We start from the raw sequence: 21,309 nt of genomic DNA on the forward strand, positions 1-21,309 counted from the left end.
TGAGCAGTGTAGAGACTGGTCGTTAGAACAAATGGAGGATTATTTAAAGCATAGGAAATCTGTAGCTGCTAAGAGCAAATGTAATACGAGTTTAGAAGCACAAACTATAGATAAAGAAGCACTAGAGTCTGAGCTGTTTAGGAAATTAGGAGACAGATTGTCATCCAGCATGTCCAACTTATTTGCTAATTTGATGGATAAGCTAACCGAGAACAACGATAGTGGCAGCAATAGTAGGGTAAGTGAAACTAATCACTCTTTTTCAGTACCTCTGCCTGTTCCAGAAGCAGTCCTAATGGGTGCCGGGGGTCATGGAGAATCACAAGCCTCAAAGGTAGGATCTGTCAGCCCCCGGTCCCCGTTCCCCTCAGATGGTAAGTTATGAAGTGTTATGTCTAGCTCAGACACAGATGAGTAGGGATAGCGGGTTAGGTGACGCACAGGAAGACAAGCTGAAGGGGCATGTTTCTACAAGTTCTATTTCAGCCTTAGTTCTCAGCATGAAAGGTTCGTCTTTGGATCCTTCGGAAGTTTTATTTCCTGCTTCGAAGTCCCTTCGTCAGAAGGCATTTAAGTCAGTAGGAGGGGGTGTAGATGTGGTTTCGGTTTCATTGTCAGGTGCGGAGGTTTTGGGTTGTACTCCTTCATCTTTGAAAGTTCCTTTTCTGCAATGGGAAAGTTGGATGGATCCCTTGGTGGTGTTATTTCGAATGATCTAAGTTTCAATTTAGCGGAGTGTAATGCAAATTTGCTAGGTTTGTCTCAAGGTTATAGGTTACTGGTAAGAAAATGTTTTCATTTTGGGTTTGCTAATGTTCTCGAGCATGTACTTGAGACCTTTCCTTAGTTTACCAATGAGGCTTATCAAGATTATCAGGGAGGAGCTGATTTGTTCTATTTTCTTTCTCTAAAAACCATGGCTTTGTCTTCATCTACTGTTATGGATCCTTCTCTTCTAACTTTGCTTGCCAAAACTACTAAGTTCCTCTCTTTGGAGTTGGTATCAGGTTCTTCACTTGCTCAGTCCCTTGCTTTGTCAGCTACCGTAGCTCCTTCCATGGGGCAAGCATGTTCGCAGATGTATAGCATACAATTTTCTCAGGTAGTTGCAGAAACTTCCACAGGTACGCCTGTGCATCCTATGTCAGCTTTGAGACATAATGCTTCAGTGGCAGTTCATTCAGGCTCTTCAGTGATAGTCGATTTGATTGCTCCATTGTCGAGTATAACGGTACTGATGGTATCATTAGCCCCGTTTTCAGCAGAGTAGAAGGTAATCTTCAGTCAGTGATTCCAGTGGGTTCCACAGTCCGTAACATCCCAATAGGGTCACTGTTGACTGCGGTGCCGGCCAGTATGTTCCCCACCTGTCTAACTTCAGCGGTGGGTGTTGTTTCTTCCTTCCCATTTCCCTTCTTCTCCTTCAACCTCTTTCTCAGTTTTACTGGCGGGCTCGTCTCATCCCCTGTCTAAGGTGTATGGTGTTGGTTCGGTTTTGGTTTCGGGTTATTTGAGAGTAAGCACTCCCCCCTAGGTCAGGCAGGTCAGGTATTGTGGCTTCGCTCTTAGGTGCTGTTGGATTCATCCAGGTATGCTAGGCTCAGGCATCACATCATCGTCTTCAAGAGGTGGGGTGTTTGCGCTGCCGGGTGCAGCTCGATCAGCTGTTGCGTCATCGTTGTTGGATGGTGTGGGGATTGCGCAACCGAGCACCTTTGTGTCAGGTGTTTTGGCTCCAATAGTTTGGTACTGGGGTAGCACACTCAGTGGTAAGTGCGGCTGACTCAGTTGTGGCGTCATTGTCTCTTCGAGGTGCGGTTGGCACAGGTATGAGCCCAGGTACGCTGGGTGGGATGGCGGCACATACAGAGGTAGGGGGGACCAGTGCTTCAGATGGTTGTCCTGCTTCAATAAGGAATGTTCTTTTGAAGAAGAGAGCCAGTCCATGAGGTAGGTTTTTTCAGACTAATGAAAGTGAATACAAGCGAATGGTGGAATTCATCCATCTACTTTACCAGTGGAACCTATTCAGCCAAATCAGGTGATGTTTGAGATGTTGTATTTAACCAAGCCTGCATTTCCTCAAACTTCTAGTAACTTGGTCTGGTTTGGTTGGGTGAAGCAGTCACTGAGAGAGGTTGGGAGCTCTCATCGGTTTGGGTGGGCAAGATTCGACCTTGTTTCCTAATTGGAAGGGGTTATACGGAGAAGTGGTTAACCCTTCTTCTGGTACCAGAGTTCCTCTCAACAAATCGGTGGAGGCACTTCTTTCTGGGGTTCCTTCCTCAAATAGATTAATTGCAGTCTCTTTAAGTGAAGCAGGTATTTTGGAGGATACCTTTCAAAACCAGTTGGATTCCTTGTCACATTTATGTAGATGTTGTCAGGTTTAATGGGTTTTCTGAAACAGGCTGGGTATGTCCCCTCAGATCCGGTTTTGTTTGACAACCTCATCACCTCAGTCTCTATGGGTTTAACTTACCAGTCTAATATTTTGGCTGATGTACTGCATTCTTTGGTATGAAGAGGAGGGACTTAATTTTAAACCATCTGCTTCTGATTTTCCAGATATTCATGAGAGGATTCTGTTGAGGGTGCCTCTTGTGTTCTGCAACTGTCTATTCAGAGAGGAGGACATGTTGGCAATGGTAGATTTTGTCTCATTGGTGTTGGCAGTAGAGTTGCAGCAAGCAATGATATGTGTTGCGGCTCAAAGATCAAGGTCCCCCAAAGGTTCGAGAATGGCATCCCCAGGCAAGCGTTTCGCTTCCAAGTCCCAGGTAAAATTGCCGAAGAAGGTTCGCTTCTCATCTAAGGGTTCATCTACTGTCCTTTCTTCCAAACATGCCTCTTCAAAGAAGGATTTTTGAAAGTAGATGTTGACCTCGGCTTTACCAGTTGGAGGTTGTCTCGCTCACTTTTCGGACATCTGTAAGGAGTGGGGCACAGAAAGTTGGGTAATGGAGGTTTTGAAGAACGGGTACAGAGTCCATTTCCATTCTCTTCCTCCTCTGTCCAACTCCCCAGTATACCTTCTCAGTTATTCCCCATCTTCCATCAGAGGGATGGATAGCGTTGGCGGCAGAAATTCAGTCCTTGTTGGAGAAGGGAACAATAGAGTTTGCCCTCCTTCCCCAGGTTTTTATAGCTGAATCTTCATCACCACCAAAATGGGAGGGTCTTGGAGACTGTTGTGGACCGAGATCTGCTCAGGTTCTTTATTATAATAAACAAAAAGGATTCAACACCAACAATTGAAACTCGGGATACCAATATAGAAAGAAACTCAAAGAGAACAGAAGTTTATTTACAAGCTTATTAACAAAGATAAATGCAAAATGGTTTCTCTTATTTACATAACAAAATTAAATCTGACAATATGTAAAAAAGGGAAACAGTTTGGTAATTAAATACTTGCTGGTCAGTTTTTCAGCTGTCAAAATCAGTACTCGAAGTGAGGGCTTCACAAAAGGGGACAGTTAGATGGCTTTTTAACTTCGTACTGCTGGAAGAAAAGTCGTAGTCTTGAAACTTGAAGGGTGCGGGTTTAACTCTCAACAAAACCACTTGTAGGATGGTTCTTGTCTGAAAGGGTTATGTCATCGACGTCGGGACCTCTCTCTCTCTCTCTCTCCGACTGCAAACTGCTGACTTAACTTGTTTCCATTCACACTCTCTCTCGTGCGTCCTCTTCCTCTCTTATCCTTTGTCTCTACCTTCTTCTCTTATCTCTGATGATCTGATTTTCTTTACTTCCTCAGGGTCATATATATATGCGTCAATCTCGGGGCGGGGCTGAAAAGGGCGGAGCTTAACCAGCGAACGTCATCGTCTCTCGACAGGAACTTTTTAGAAGGATCTAAGCGAAATGTTACATCATTAATATGCGGCGTTTCTGACGATGGCCGCGTGCTGATGTTCCACAACACACCTGGGGATTCTCAAACAATCATGAGAACACGTGTGGGAATGCCTCCTCACTGCAGACCTACTCGAAGAAGATACATTTTCATTTCCTTTAATATATGTTACTTCACTATAGAGCGATTACCATGACAGAGACCCATGATAGGTCTGTCGGGTCTCAACTGATTGGTAGTGCCGACGAAGCTTCACATGAAAACCTCACAGTTGGTGCTGTGGTCAGTATGGAGAGACGACTGGATGGTTTCGATGGACCTGAATGATGTGTATCTCCAGGTTCCGATTCATCAGGAATCTCAGAAGTTTCTTCGTTTCTCGGGTCTGCCCAGAACATTCCAGTTCAAGGTCCTTTGCTTCAGTCTGACCACTGCACCTCAGATTTTCACGAGGGTAATGTCTCCTGCTTCGGAAATAATGCATCGTTGGGGCTTTTGTATGAGGAGGCACCTAGATGATTAGCTGAGTCAAGCTTCGTGCAAAGAAGCAATTCAGGCGAGGGATTTTTTACTAGACCTATGCCAATCCTTAGGGATTCGGATCAACTTCGACAATAGTTCTCTAATTCCATCTCAGGTGAAGATTTACTTAGGGATGGAGATTGAGACACGTGATTTGAGTGTTTTCCCGACGCAAAAATGAGTTCTGGTGGTCCTGCATCAACTGGAAGTATTCAAGTCGGACAGAGCTCAACCAGTGATCATATGGAAGAGCTTGTTAGGAAGAATGTCCTTCCTTTCGCTTTTAGTTCTAGGGTCTCGTCCCCGGATGCATTCTCTGCAGTTATGTCTCAGGAATCGCTGGGACTTTCGGGAAGAGAACCCAGTGGTATTCTGGAATGATTCTTGCCTGAAGGATCTTCGATGGTGATCAGGAAAACATCATCTGACCATCGCCATAAGATTGGAACTCCCCCTTCCAGACGTTCATCTGTATACAGATGCCTCAGATTGGGGTTGGGGTGCAACCCTAGAGGAAGCTCAGGCCAGCGACCTTTGGAGGGATCTGGATCATGAGGAATCCATAAATTTTCAGGAGCTGAAAACAGTGGAAGAAGCTCTAAATTATTTTCTGGAGCTAGTAAGAGAAAGTAGTAGCTCTCTTTTTGGACAACGTCACAGCATTGTCATATCTAAAGGAGGGAGGAGCGAGGTTGCCAGTACTAAATGACATAGTGCAAAGGGGTGCTTCGTTGGTGTGAAGATCGAAGGGTTTCCCTCATTCCCCAATTTGTGTCGGGGAAACTCAATGTCTTAGCAGATGCATTGAGTCGGTCGCAGGAGGTTCTCAGGGGAGAATGGACACTAGTACAGGAAGAGGTGCAACATTTGTCAAGAAAGGTGGCCAGTGACAGTGGATCTTTTTGCCACGAGACTGAACTTTCATCTTCCGGTATATTTTTCCCCGGTAGTGGACCTTATGCAGTGTGGGATGGATACAATATTGCACTTTTGGGAAAATCTGCAGGTGTATGCATTTCCTCCTTTTGGCCTGATTCATCAAGTTCTAATCAAGCTTAGGAACAGTTCCAACACACAGATGACATTGATAGCCCCTTTCTGGTCTCAGAGACCATGGTTTCCAGACCTTCTGGAAATGTTAACAGAAGCCCCAGTGCTCCTTCCAGAGAGGAAAGGTCTACTCAAACACCGCATTTCTATTACTTGAACCTCCGCTTGCTGAAGCTAGCTGCTTGGAGACTATCCAGGGAGCAGCATGTCATTCGGGACTCTCTAAGGCAGTGGCTTGACAGCTATCTCTCTGTTTAAGAAGGTCGACGAGAAAGCTCTATCAAGCTAGATGGGCTATGTACCGTAACAGGTGCCGGAAGGAGAGAGAGCATTTCTCACCCGACAATTGCAAAAGTGGCAGATTTCCTCTTATTCTTGAGGAAAAGGAAGAACTTAACTTACTATACAATTGCTGGATACAGATCAATGCCCAGTAGCACCTTTAGATTTCACTTACCAGGAATTGCTAGCAGTAGGATCTTACATGATCTGTTAAGATCTTTTAGGATTTAGCGACTGGTTACTCTGCTTCAGGCCCCATCATGGGATGTAATGGCTGCATTGAAATTCTTGAGCTCTCCGGCGTTTGACCCTGTAGAAAATCTATCGCTAAGGGAGTTAACTAAGAAGGTCTTGTTCTTAGTAGACCTCACTACAGCCTAGAGGGTTGGTGAGATACAGGCAGTGGCTAGAACGGTAACTTTTTCGGGACAAGCCATATTCCTCTCATATTTACCTGAATTTGTGGCAAAGTCAGAGTCGGAGTTGAATCTTTAGAGGACTTCATAGGAGGCAATGATTCAGAAATGCGACTGCGTCCAGTAAGAGCCCTAAAAGTCTATTTGTCCCACACCGTAAAGCTCTTACCTCAGCCTAGGACCTTATTTGTCTCTCCTGAGAACCCTTCACATCCATTTTCCAAAAACACTATAAGTTTCTTTTTATGAGAAGTTATCTCTCAGGTGTCTCATGGCTCTCCGTCCCTTTCAGAGTCTTCTAGTAGTTCATGCCCGAGAGTGCACAGTATTAGGGGGATGGCTACTCCTTCGAAGTTCCTGGAGAACTTTTCGGTGTCGGCAATCTTGGAGGCAGCGATGTGGAAGTCGCTGTCAGTTTTTACTTCCTTTTACTGGAAGGATATCCAGTTTTCTTCGGAGGAGAGTTACTTGCTAGGCCCCTTTGTTGCGGCCAACGCAATTTTATAATCATTCTCTTTCCAGTTAGGGGTTAGGGAGGGGTTCAGGTTATTAGTAACTGTTTAAAGTCCGTTACTGTCTCTGTAGCTTAGCATTCATGTAAAGAGTTTTTCCTTGTCCTAGAAACTTGGCAGATGCTGCTGGGGAAGCTGGAACCTTCAACTACTGACCGTAATCTTCGTCGTCAGTGAGCAGCTGAGATCTCGAAGAACCTGGTCACTCAACTTCACCATACATGAGAGGCTAGATAGCCACATGGGAGGCTACACTTTCCCTTCCATACATGAGAGGTATAGAATACTACATGGGAGGCTAGTCTGACAGACGAGACCTTAATTACAAGACTTACGTCGAGGTACTCTCTCTGCAAGCATCCTCACGTACCGAACTGAGAAACTAGGTGAGGTTACATAATTGATACATAGTAGGTGGATACTGAGTTACCGACTTAAGTTCCATGGACAGGTCGGGCTGATTTAGATTTAACCCACCTCCAATCAAGTGTTGTTAATTGGGCTAATTCAGGTGTTCAGGGAGTGTACTGCAACATGAGTTCTCATAAAACTAATATTGTAATACTTACCTGAACACCTTCCACCCTCCTCCCCTCTTCAATCAGTAGTCAGTGATTAAATTGAGGAGTCAGGCCTTTGGCGGCCAGTTCCTGCAGCAGTGTTGCCGACAGTAACACAGGTAACTCAGTAGACAAATTTTACCTGCAGCATTGGTAGTGCTGGCAGTTAAATACCCACTTAGTGTGGTAATTTGTGGGGGTGTAGTTGGGGCTAATTCAGGTGTTCAGGTAAGTATTACAATAGTAGTTTTATTATGAAAGCTTCATTTTTAAATATCTAACTTCCCTGGTAGTTACATATATATAGCTTTATCCCGCCGATTCGTCGCGCGCACGGCAGAAATTCAAAATTCGCGGTTATCGCCGATAGACGGTCAGGTGATCATACCTGTGCTCCCTCTATCCAGGTACTTGGAACCATTCCCATTTGCCCTCAGAAATCCCCTGACGTCGTTCGAGCAGCACGTTGGAAATTCACTCTACTTTGTTTGGGTTTGCTTTAACTACAAATTGGTGAAGTACCCATTGCATGGTTTTTCGTTGATGGCTTTCGCTGATATTGGATTTTCCTTTTCTTTTTCACATGGATAAGATAGACTTTGTTGATTTCTGACTTGGACTATTTAACTTGTTTTCTGAATTTTCAAGATGGCTGACTCTGTTGTTAGAATGTGTGTGAAGGGGTGCAAGACCCGGCTTCCAAAAGCCGCTCTTGATCCCCACACAGTATGTAAGAATTGCAGAGGGCATGTGTGTACATTTGATAGCAGATGTAATGAGTGTGAAAGTTTGTCGGAGAGAGAGTGGAGAGAATATGATCGTTATGTGAGGTGATTGGAAAAGGACATAATTAGGAGAGCTAGATCTTCGAGTGTTCTGTCAACTAGATCTTCTGATAGTCAAGTCCTTTCTAACTTGTCTAAGACTAATATTCCTGATCCTAGCCCTAAGGTAGTAGTACCAGATCCACCTGCGGAGGTGGAGGTAAGTGAGCTTGCTATGAAAAATATTATGGCTGCTATTTCTGCCTTGGGTGTGAAAGTGCAATCCCTTACTTCGGATAAGGAAGTTATGTGGGGGGCAGTGCGTGGTTTGCAGCGCAAGTTGGGGGACAGTGCTAGTGCAGTGGAGGGTGCGTCCATTCGTGTCTGTCATGCTCCTAGCACTAGACTGCTTCCATGCTCCCCAACCCCTGGGAGAAGGAACGTCGACAGGCTAAGGGAGGTGAGAGATGTTGAACAGCGAGCGAACGTCCCCTCGAGTGATCCTGTTGACGCATCCCAGGACGCTCCCCCTCGCCGCAGAAAAGGCGAGATGAGGAAGTGTTCGTCATCCTCAGAAGACGCAAGACCCAGACGCGGTTGGCGACAACCTCAAGAGTCGAGACCTCTCAAGAGACGCAGGTCCCCCGTTTCGTTCCAGCAACCCTCATGTAGTAATTGGAGCTCTCCGGAGAGATTCTTGTCGAGGATGACGACGCATCCACGCCTAAACAGAGATGTTGGACGCATAGCTCTTCGGAGGAAGAAGACGTGCACATTACGTCAGTTCACGCTTCTCCCCCTCCCCCGGATTGGGAGGTGTCGCAAGGGGCGTCTCCACCTCTTCGCCAGAAGACCCCAGCTAGTCTCCGAATCTGTAGACGTACGGGCAGTGCCATCTCCAGTTGTTCCCCAGCAGCAAGAGGCACCGCAAGCAGCGTTCTTATCACAGCTTCAACAGTCCATTACGTCTCTGTTTGACGTTTACAAGTCGCAAGGACTAAGAGAGGAAGCACGCAAGAAGGAATCTAAGGATGTCAACAGACCCAGGAAGAGGATACGACCAGAGTTAGGACAGCGAGACACTAACAGCCAGCAAGACGCGGACTCGCTGCAAGTTGCAGCGCTCATAGACGCTCCCTCGCAGCAAGCTGGACGCATGACGGGAGGTGACAAGGATCGTGACGCTCCCTCGCAGCATGCTGGACGCATGCATGATGCACGCAAGCAGGACGACGCGCGTGATTCCCCCGCTCGTTCGACATCGGAAAACGCCAATCCTTTGGAAGAGATCTCAGAGGAGGAGACGCAAGAAACTCTTCATGAAGCGGATCTGAAAAGATTACTTGCGGTATTGGCGGACTTGTATCCTACTGATTTTCAGCAGACGGTACCTCGGAGCCTGCCCTCGCAGTTTATGAAGGGTAGACCCCAGAAGTCTTCCTCCTTCAAGAAGACAGTTTTAGCCAGATTGGTGAAGAGGGCTTTTTCGACGTTAAACGACTGGATTTTGAAGAAAAAGGAACAGGGTAGGACAACCTTTTCCTTCCCCCCTACGAGATTGGCTTCTAGATCTAGAGAGTGGTACGAGACTGGGGAGGCTCTCGGCTTGGGAGTTCCTGCCTCCTCCCAAGGGGACTTCTCTAGACTCGTAGATGCCTCGCGTAGAACAGCCATGACTAAGGCTAAAGTTATGTGGTCCACATCGGAGATAGACCACTTGCTGAAAGCGTCTTCAGGACTATTGAAGTCTTCAGCTTGATGGACTGGACTCTCGGAGCCCTCGCAGATGTTACGGACGAGAAGAACGAGACGCAGATGCACCTTATTGCCTGTCTCGATAAAGCTGTAAGGGACGGGACGGTCGAACTCACAGCCCTTTTCACAGCAGGTATTATTAAGAAGAGAGCTATGCTGTGTTCTTTCCTGTCGTCAGGAGTGACTCTCGCTCAGAGAGCAGAGCTCTTGTATGCTCCATTGACCAAACAGCTCTTCCCTTCAGAGCTAGTGAAGGACTTATCGGCAGCTCTTGCGCAACAAGCAACACAAGATCTAATTACAAGGACTGCGAGGAAAGTTCTTCTGGCAAATTTTTTAGCCAGGAAGGAGAAGGAAGCTCCTCCCACGCGTCAACCCTTTCGTGGGAGAGCCCTTTCGAGAGGAAGCCAGAGAATGGCTGCTGGAGGACAACCTCGTAAAAACCCCAAACAGCAACCGAAACCCAAAAAATGAACTCGACAACCTCCAGACACAAGTGGGAGCCAGGTTATCCCACTACTGGCAAGAGTGAGCAAAGGGGGAAAGGGGGGCGGACGATTGGACAGTCGAAGTACTGAAGGAAGGATACAAGATCCCCTTCCTAAGGAAGCCTCCTCTTTCGTCAGAGCCGTTAGAGTTGACAGCTACATACTCGGGGAGCAAAGCAGCAGCTCTTCAAGAGCAGGTAAACCAGATGCTGTCAAAAGCAGCAATAGAAGTAGTAAAGGACCCCTCGTCAGAGGGATTTTACAACAGACTATTTCTGGTACCAAAGAACTCGGGGGGTTGGAGACCCGTTCTGGATGTAAATCCACTGAACAAGTACGTGAGCAATGTCAAGTTTGCTATGGAGACATCTGCATCAGTCCTAGCAGGTACCAGACAAGGAGACTGAATGGTGTCGATAGACCTGCAGGACTCATATTTTCACTTCCCAATTCACCCGAACTACAGGAAATATCTGAGGTTTGTACATCAGGCAACAACTTATCAGTTCAGAGCACTTTGTTTTGGACTAAGCACGGCTCCTTACGTTTTCACTCGAGTGGTTTCGAACGTGGCCCTCTGGTTACATCTGGAAGGGGTACGAATATCGATGTACCTGGACGACTGGCTAATCAGAGCCAGGTCGCAAGAAAAGTGTCTGGAGGATCTACAAGTAACAATGACTGTAACGCAACAGCTGGGACTCGTAGTAAATCTTGCCAAATCACAGCTGACGCCTTCACAAGACATCATCTACCTGGGGATGGATTCAGTCAGTGGTTTTTTGGGCTTTAAGAATGCTTAAAAAAGGTGAAGCTCTTCCTAGGGAGATGGACCTGCTCGGTGAGGGAATGGATGAGTCTGCTGGGGACCCTCTCCTCGATCGAGCAATTTGTCTCCCTGGGAAGACTACATCTATGTCCACTTCAATTTCATCTGTCAAGATTTTGGACAAGAGACCAAGACCTAGAGACGTGGATTCCGATCCCTCTGGGAATCAGGAATCAGTTGAGTTGGTGGGACGACTCCAACAAGCTACAAGAAGGCTTCGAACTTCAACAGAAGAACACCGACCTAGTGTTGTATTCAGACGCATCGGACGTGGGGTGGGGTGCAACAATGGGGAAGGGCGAGATCTCGGGTCTATGGGAAGACCATCAGAGGAAATGGCACATAAACGTGAAGGAACTGGTAGCCATTCATCTAGCGCTATTACACTTCCAGGAAGAGGTCCAAAACAAGATAGTACAGGTCAACGCAGACAACACCACAGCGTTGGCCTACATCAGGAAACAAGGAGGCACTCGTTCGGATTCCCTTTACGAGGCAGCAAAAGATCTCCTGCTGTGGGCAAAAGCGAACAACATAACTCTGATAACCCGCTTCATAGAGGGAGAGAAGAATGTCAGAACGGATCTTCTCAGCAGAGGAAGACAGGTTCTCACGACAGAATGGACCCTACATCACGAGGTGTGCAGCAGGCTTTGGAATCTGTGGGGAGAACCATCAATAGACCTCTTTGCGACGCAGAGAACAAAGAGGTTACCTGTTTACTGCTCGCCAGTCCCAAACCAAGAAGCAGTGGCAGTGTACGCCTTTCTCATGGATTGGGAAGGACTAGACACGTACGCCTTCCCCCCATTCAAGATCCTAGACAGAGTCATGAAGAAGTTCAGGGAGTCGACCAACACCCGCATGACCCTGATAGCTCTGTTTTTGCCCATGAGACCCTGGATCACAGAAGTGATGGAGTGGCTGGTAGACACCCCTAGATCGTTACCTTGTCGGAGCCATCTACTCAGACAGCCACATATAGAGAGATACCATCAAAATCTCCTCGCTCTCAATCTAACTGCCTTTCGACTATCGAAAAACTGGCAAGAGCGAAGGGCTTTTCGAGGGAAGCTGCAAGAGCAATTGCAAGAGCGAGGAGGACGTCCACAATCAAGGTGTACCAGTCTAAGTGGGACGTGTTCAGGGAATGGTGCAGAATTAACATTTCCTCTTCCAGTACCTCTCTAACTCAACTGGCAGATTTTCTGTTACACTTAAGAAACCAAGAGAAACTAGCAGTATCAACCATCAAGGGATACTGCAGTATGCTAGCCTCCGTCTTCCGTCACAGAGATATTGATGTGTCGGGAGACAAGGATCTCCGGACCTCATAAGGTCCTTTGAGACAGTTAAGAGGAAGGACAACTCAACCCCCTCTTGGAATTTGGATGTAGTCCTGATGTTTCTAACCTCGAGCAGGTTTGAACCTCTCGACAAGGCTTCATGGAAGGACCTCACTAAGAAGACCCTATTCCTGGTTGCATTGGCAACAGCCAAGAGGATAGGAGAATTGCAAGCCTTTAGCAAAAATGTAGGCTTCAATGGAGAAAATGCAGTCTGCTCGCTGCAACTAGGTTTTCTTGCCAAGAACAAGAATCCTTCTCAGCCTTGGCCCAGATCCTTTACCATACCAGGGTTAACTCAGTTAGTAGGACAGGAAAAGGAGAGAGGCCTTTGTCCAGTGAGGGCCCTAAAATTTTGTCTGCAGAGAACCAAAAACATGAGAGGACAGGCAGACAACCTCTGGTGCTCAGTGAAGAAGCCTTCGTTACCTTTGTCAAAGAATGCACTGGCGTTCTTTATCAAGGATCTGATAAGGGAAGCTCACCAGAACTGTGACGAGAATAGCTTCCCAATCCTCAAAGTCAAGGCACACGAAGTAAGAGCTGTGGCGACTTCAATGGCTTATAGACACAACAAGTCTATGAAAGCGATTTTGGAAGCGACATTCTGGCGAAGCAAGTCTATCTTCGCAGATTGTTACCTCAAAGAGGTACAGACCCAATATGAGGATTGTTGGTCCCTGGGTCCGTACGTTGCCCCGGCGCCGTAGTTGGAGAAGGTACTACTGCCTCTAACCTATAACCTTGTTTATACCCTTGCTTTTTCTTGAACTTGATATCACAGGTTGTCTGTGAAGGTTGTTGCAACCTTCCACGGTCTGGGGTGCAAGTCTAAGTTAGGTTTTATGGAGTGTGTTTTTAGTGTGTTAGTGGGTCAGGTGGTCAGCTCATTGTCCATGGCTTTGCCAGGATAGCAAGGATGGTGGTCTAGTCATGTTAAGGTCGACGACCGTGTGACAGCCCCACAGAGACTTTCTACAGCCCCCTGGGTGGATCGCTGGGTCTCTCAAGGAATGCAGGTGAATGAGGCACGAAAACTATGAAGCCAGCTTCCTTATCAGGTAAGAACCAGATTATTGGTACAGCTATTTGTAGCGATTAATAATTTTACGAATTCCCAACGGTGTTGCAGTTCTCTAACCCACCACCAAAGGTGTCAATCAGCTATATATATGTAACTACCAGGGAAGTTAGATATTTAAAAATGGTATTTTCATTTTAAAATAAGTTTTTAAATATACTTACCTGGTAGTTACATATATAAAAGGTCCCTCCCTCCTCCCCTCTGAGAACAGGGGCATGGAATTTCTGAGGGCAAATGGGAATGGTTCCAAATACCTGGATAGAGGGAGCACAGGTATGATCACCTGACCGTCTATCGGAGATAGCCGCGAATTTTGAATTTCTGCTGTCCGCGCGACGAATCGGCGGGATAAAGCTATATATATGTAACTACCAGGAAAGTATATTTAAAAACTTACCTATGGAAATACCATTCCTATTTTACATGGAATGGTTGTTGTAATTAATATTCATACTTATACTGCTCATAATAACATCAAGGATTAAATGAAAAGGACACAAATTAAACACATTCATATATTCTTAGTTATAAGTGAAAATACAAAATAATTGAACAGAAACATAGCCTAAATTCAGAATGCCAAATAAATTTAAACCTGCTAATTTTGTATAAATGATAATAATAATAATAATAGTAATAATAATAATAATAATAATAATAATAATAATAATAATAATAATATTTATACTTCAGCTGAGGGCCATATACATGGAATATACAAAATACAGACAGTAACATACACAATCTAGATACATGAGACAGCATGATAAAAAAAATGAATAATCGGCACTTATCCAGAAAATAGCTGAGGTAGCATAAAAGATAGTAATCATAATACTGGTAATAACAGTAATAATATTGGTGATAAAAAAAATTTATTGAGAGTTATAACAGATTATATAACTTAAATTTCAACTAGAGACCTTAGGTGGTTACAGTAGTCAGGTCCAGAGGGCTAAATACGAAAATTGAATGTAAAAAACTTTAACTTGATAGTAATCACAGTAATAATGAAAAAGTAAAATAGCAATAAATATAATAATGACAAAATCTGCAGATGACATCTTGCCAATACAGAGATTAAGTCCTTTAAGGGACAAAGGCCTCATTTTCCCATCTTTCCCACAATTTAGAGTTTCTTCTTGCTTCACTCCTAAGGATGCTTTGTATGAGCGAGTTGCTGCTGTTTCTCACTCGGGTTACCAGACGTCTGGCATCTCAGAGTGTCATTGTGCACAACAGTGATACGTCTCATGGTCTCTCTTGTATAGTTCGTCCAGAGGGAACACTCATAGATACTGTAGCAGTACGAGCGGAAGAGCAGCAGTTTTCACGTCTCAGTGACAGAAGGCAAACCTCCTTGCAATCATGTTGCCAGTTACACATAGTTTATGACGCCTCTGTTCTAGGTCTGCCGTATCTTTTAGGTCGTCAATGATAATGTGACCCAAATACAGAAATTTGTGCACAAATTCCAGCCGATGGTTTCCAAGTAAAATTTGTGGTTCTGCAATATGCTTAAGCGATCTCGGGAGCTGCGACATGCACTATGTCTTGGTTTCATTGTAGGTTATATCAAATTCCTCTGCATATTGGCGGCAAGAGTCGATGAGTCGTTGGAGACCTTGCACTGATGGGAAAATCAGAACCATATTGTCGGCGTAACAGAGGTTGTTTATAGTTGTTTCATTGACAGTGCATCCGATTGGGAGTGAGTTCAGTTTGACATTCAAGGCATCTGTGTACGTATTAAACAGGTATGGAGAGAGAATGCCCCCTTGCCGAAGCCCGTTTAGGGAGCTGAAGGTGTACGATAATACTTTACCCCATTTGACAGAATTGCTGTGTGGAGAGCCATTAATGTAAAATGCCAATTAAATATAGGGGTGTGCCCTTTTTATGCAGCTTCAGGAAGAGCTTCAGGTAATTTACTCTGTCAAATGCTTTTCTCACAAGTACAAAACAAAGGAAAACAGGAGAGGCTGATGATAGGTAGTAGTTCAGCAATTCTTTCAGTATGTAGATGTCAGTATGTAGGTGTCAGTTTAGTGGTTTGCTTTAAACCCAAACTGGTTGTCAGTGGTGTGTAGAAAGGGGAGAAGTCTCACTAGAAGAACCAACTCAAGTATCTTCAATGCGATCGTTGTGATTGCAATTGGCCAGTAGTTGCCAGGGTCAGCTGCATCCTTTAGCTTGTTTTTGATTAATGGTATCATGTGAACTAAGAGTAAGGAGTCTGGAAGAAACTGGTGAATTATGCAAGCATTGAATAGGGCAGCTAGCAAAATGTAAATTATCGGATGGCAGAATTTGAAAGCCTCTGCGGGAAGACCATCACAGCCGGGCGATTTATTATTAGGTAGGCTGTTCATGGCATCGCTGATGTTACCTGGCATGATATGGTCTGCAAAATGGAATTGAATGTTGTCAGTAAGGTTATCTACATCGCTTTGGGAATCTTGATCATTTATGCAATTCAGGATATTGTTGAAGTGATCGCCCCACATACTTGCAATAGCCTCATCTCCGACTGCTTCCCTTACTCTGTGATAGCTTTTTAGTTTTGGGATTTAAAGACGGGATATCTTTCCAAAGACGAGGATAATCACCAGATTCTAAGTTTCTAGACATTGCATCAGCTCTTAGTTGTTTTTCATTTAACCTGCAGTGCTTAAGAACAAGTTTGAACTGCGCTTTTGCCTGCTTCATTATTTTTTTACATTTTCATTCTAATAAATAAATTATAAATCTCCTATCCTAAAATTCCTGTAACTTTAACTCAACACAAAAAACTTTTTTCGGACTGTTTTTGGCTCCTCTTTCGACCGTTCTTAATCCCCAACAAGAACAACAACAAAGTAGTTTGTAGGCTTACTCCCTGAGTAAGCGAATAAAGCCATTCTTCTGTACATAGATTTATAATATTCCCAACTCATGAAAGATAGATGCTGTAAGTGTGATGGCCAAAATTAGAGTAAGTCAGGAATTTGATGTATAGCAGAAGATGGCTGAATTGTGGACCAACTTTGGCCTGAGTAAATTTGTTGATTCCAAACAGATCCAAGGATGCTGTTTTATTTCTTTTGAGACAAATTTGTCCAGATAATCATTGCATTGTGGTGTTTGTTTTCCCCGAAAATGCTTATCTTAGAGTTGTTATGAATACTGCTATTCAGAACATGTCTTTCTCAGATTGTTTATTTCATTTCAGGGTACTATTCCAAGTAGAGGAAACTTTCATCAGCTCCTAACTAGGATTGAGTATTGCACAGAGAACAGCCTGTGAAAATGGAAGCTGAAAAATCGTCACTATTGCTGTTAATCAAAGAAGAGGAGAATTTAGAGGAGGGTCTAACTGAAAACACAGGGGAAGGCTCTTCACTTGCAGACCCCTTAGAAGTCAAGGCAGAACCAGAATTTTTTGACAATGGTGAATTTAATGTGAACTGTTCATCCCAATCTGGTAAGTGTGATGATGGATGCGGAAAGAAGAGGATCTGTATTGCAGAAGAAAATAGATATTTGGGAAGAAGCAGCATAGTAGGGAAGCAAATAACTTGTGCTGAATGCCAAAGGACATTTTCACGGATGTACGAATTGAAATCTCACATGAGAACTCATACTGGAGAGAAACCATATACTTGCTCTATATGTCAAAGAAGTTTTTCTCTTCAAAGTCATCTTAAAAGACACATGAGAACTCATACAGGAGAGAAACCATATATTTGCTGTAGATGTGCAAGTAGTTTTTCTCAATTAAGCAATCTCACAATACACATGAGAACTCATACAGGAGAGAAACCATATAGTTGCTGTATATGTCATAGAAGTTTTTCTCAGCAAAATAGTCTCAAAGTACACGTGAGAACTCATACAGGAGAGAAACAGTTCACTTGCTCTATTTGTCAAAGACATTTTTCTCGACAAAGTCAACTCAAAAGACACATGAGAACTCATACAGGAGAGAAACCATACTCTTGCTTTTTATGTCAAAGAAGTTTTTCCGATTCAAGCACTCTCACAAAACACATGAGAACTCATACAGGAGAGAAACCGTATACCTGCACTACATGTCAAAGAAGTTTTTCTGATTTAAGTACATTCACAAGACACATGAGAACTCATACTGGAGGGAAACCATATACTTGCTCTATGTGTCAAAGAAGTTTTTCTCTTCAAAGTCAACTCAAAAGACACATGAGAACTCATACAGGAGCTTGACCCAGAACAGCGGGCACTGGAAGAGGAACTAGCTAATAAAATTGAAGAGACCATGGCAATACCAATGGAAGACTGCCCCAAGCTGATCAGACTTAAAGAAAATAAACATTCCAGTGCCACCTGGCGGGAGACGGGTGATTACAGAGACAGTGTTAGTGGGTTAGCCAAGTGTTACTTTTAATGATTTTGTAATATGCAGATTGCAGTTAATGGTGCAAAGATATAAGCTACTTTTAACAGTAAATAAGTATCCATATAATTGATTAGTATATGAAGATTATTAATTTATTCTTCATATTTTGGCCTGTTTTGTGACTACAGTACTGTACAGTATGTGCTAATAAACAATATAGAATACACTACATTACTGTGCTGTACACATAATGAAAAAACAAACTGTACAATAATGTCATCTGAATAAATGTATACAAAAAATTAATCTTGATATTCTCTCTCTCTCTCTCTCTCTCTCTCTCTCTCTCTCTCTCGTCTCTCTCCTCATCTCTCTCTCTCTCTCTCTCTCATACCTGTTCACATTGCCAGAACTGTTTACTTGTGGCAAACCTGGAAAATCTCTTTTTTCCAGCATCATGATGCATACATGTATGTACAAGCACATGTACGTCAACACAAGCTTATTTTTTAGAAAGTAGCTGCTATTTTGTACTGCATTTTGTTACCGCCACATTAATTAAAAATCTAATAAGCTTTTCACTCAAATCTTATTACAGATGTATCACAGCATTACATCTTAAGCTACTTGGGCTTAGGCAATTGTATATTATTGGCTGAAACAACTTTTAAATTTATATCACACCATATTTACTGAAACGACTGATTGATGTTAATTACATTCCATTAAAGGATATTAACTTTTTCATGTACTGCATGTCAGAGTTCTTGCTCTGAATGTGAGCAGTTTATAGAAACCAAGCAACACTCACTGGGTTCTCTAAGGAATGGAAGTCAATCCTTGAATGCTGGCAATGTGGGAGAGAGAGAGAGAGATGCAAAACCTTTAAAGACTAAAAAGAAAGTTTACACTTCACATTTACCTAATTGATAACAAGACCTTTTAAACCTTTATAGTGATGAGAGAGAGAGAGAGAGAGACTTAAAGATATCATGTACTACAGTAGTTTTTAAATGGTTACAACTGAATAAGCAGCAAACGAGATCTAAATGCAATAGTTAATCATTTTGCTGTCTCTTTGACTTATGATATGGTTATGAAGTAACTGTTTCCCCCAATGCATTCTAATTGACCAGTTAGGACTGGATGACAAGTGAACAAGAACAAAAGCAATACTGTACCTGGTCTTTTGTTTGTGTTGTATGGACAGGCAATACCTTGAAGTACATTACTATACAATTAAATTTACATTGTAAAATGTTCAGTTTCTATGTTGATTACATGTAAATTACTCCTCTGCAACCAGTTATATCAGTACTGTAGTATCTGGTTACTTCCTTTCTGTTGCATTGTGCATGATCATACGATGATGAGGTAATGTTTCATGATAGATTGTGATTTATATAATTGTGTTTAACATTGAGCATATTGCATTAAATGTTTACCCAAGGTTTCAACTAGAGATGTATGATTGCCCAAGTTGTAGGTGATCATCAAGGAAGGACTCCGAAAGTTTTGTATGTCATACCATATAATATAAACAATAAAGAATAACCCAGGGAGAGAAAGAGAATGGCAAGCAAGCACACAGCAAGTGTGTATTGTAACTGACTTCAGTATGATGCAGATGGTTATATGTAGCACTTAAATGAACACAAGTATGGTATATATTATATATGTGCATGCAAAGACAGACACTGATAAGTAAGAACATTTTTTATGCAACATGACTTGGCAGTTTATACTGATATGTTATTTTGTAATGTGTTCCAAGTTTTTCAGTTCACTGGTGTTGCAACTTGAGAAAATCCCTTGCTTAATATAAAACAAATTTGTTCATAAATTTAAGTCATAAATACATTGTAACTTTTGGAGTTATCCCTCAGAGGTGGAAATGGAAGAGAGTGAGAATGGGAGACTAACACAATCAGCCAACGAGAGATCAAAACTTCTATGACATAGTCATGACTCTCAGCCACTCTAAAGTAATAAAAGAAATTATGTGTCATGACAATTTTGCTTTTGAGCCAATGATTGTGAAAGTTCCCAAAGAGAGAAAGTCTTGCCCAGTCTTCCCCAATAAGCTCTCCTGGCATCCCTCCCCCCATAAACACACTGTCGCAAAATCTCCCCCCGCAGTGCTTACCCCAGCCTACCACCTTCACAATACCCCTTTCTCAGTGTGCTATGTGGCTGTTAACAATGTTATTATTGCATTTTCTGCCCATGCATTGTTGCCAACTATACAGGAGGGGTTTATTATTCATTTTTATTTTTTACATATATATATATATATATATATATATATATATATATATATATATATATATATATATATATATATATACATATACATATATATTTGGGTGCTCCAGTCCTTGCAAATGTGGATTAATGAGAGGTTAATGCCAGGAATGTGAGAAAGCATTTTTTACCCATAAAAATAATCATAGGGCACATCCACACCACAGCTTATCTATTTCACAAAAAGGTTGAAAACAAGTGAACAACTGTGAGTAAAGAATGAATCTGGTAAATGCCAGACAATTAAATATAAAGTAATTATATGAGTCTTGCAAGATAGTTCAACACAAATGATTAGAATGCCAGCCCTCACTCAGTACAGGTAAATTATAAGCTGCCTTCAGTATGACCATACACCATTACAACGTAAGGTCCTTCTTGGACATTTATTTCATAAGTCCTCACTTTGTCCGTTGACTAAAGAAATCAGGGACTGTTATGCATGTCCTGTATGTAAGTCCTAGTGATGGTTTATGTATCTTATGTACCTGATCAGTGCCGAAACTAAGTGTGTGTGTGTCTGGTGTGTAAGTACTAGAGACCTTAAGTAATTCCTTTGCATCGGAAGTCTTGTATTGTCAACTTGATCAGTTTCCAGTCTTACCTTGTACAGTATTGCATATGTTTCTCATGTGAAGTATTGAATACTATTTGAATTACCTTACAGCATGTGATAAGCTAAAATGCTCCAATGTTTTGTATAAAACCAGATGTAATTTTGTACACTTATTTTTGTACACTGTAAAACACATCCTGGACATTTTTGCAACTGACTCTTTACAGTTTCAAGTAAATGTTGAAGTATCATCATATTAATGTACTTTTTATTTATAACTACCATTAAAGTGACCTTGTATTGAATAAAAACAGATTTTCCCATAACCTGAGAAATAATCATCTTCAAGGGCCTTTCCTAGAAAAGAATAAAACAAAATTTTTCAAAACACAGGACTACTACATATTGTCATCTGGGGGATGGACTCAGATTAGCAAATTGTTCCTACACAAACACAAACCCTCTTTCTTTACATATGGAAACACCTTCAGTGGAACTGGAAACTGGCCATTTAATTCTTAACAAGGTTGTTAGGTAGTTAACTACTGGCAGTGGGTTGGATACTCTTACCCTTCCACCTGGACATTTGTTGGGGTGCACACATCTTGCTCATCTGTCCAGCAAATT

At 42.9% G+C, this 21,309-nt stretch overlaps 1 protein-coding gene across 1 annotated transcript in view; it reads left to right on the plus strand.

Moving 5' to 3' along the window:
- Positions 1 to 18,171, plus strand: part of LOC135204697 (zinc finger protein 239-like) — an 86,266-nt gene extending 68,095 nt beyond the window's left edge. Inside the window, exon 2 of the mRNA XM_064234853.1 lies at positions 16,680 to 18,171. Within this exon, the coding sequence (XP_064090923.1) occupies positions 16,757 to 17,689 (933 nt within the window). The 5' untranslated portion in view covers positions 16,680 to 16,756 and the 3' untranslated portion in view covers positions 17,690 to 18,171. The remainder of the gene's footprint in view (positions 1 to 16,679) is intronic.
- The last annotated feature ends 3,138 nt before the right edge of the window (positions 18,172 to 21,309 follow it).

The sequence above is a fragment of the Macrobrachium nipponense genome, chromosome 47 (genome assembly GCF_015104395.2).
Source record: "Macrobrachium nipponense isolate FS-2020 chromosome 47, ASM1510439v2, whole genome shotgun sequence".
Taxonomy (NCBI): domain Eukaryota; kingdom Metazoa; phylum Arthropoda; class Malacostraca; order Decapoda; family Palaemonidae; genus Macrobrachium; species Macrobrachium nipponense.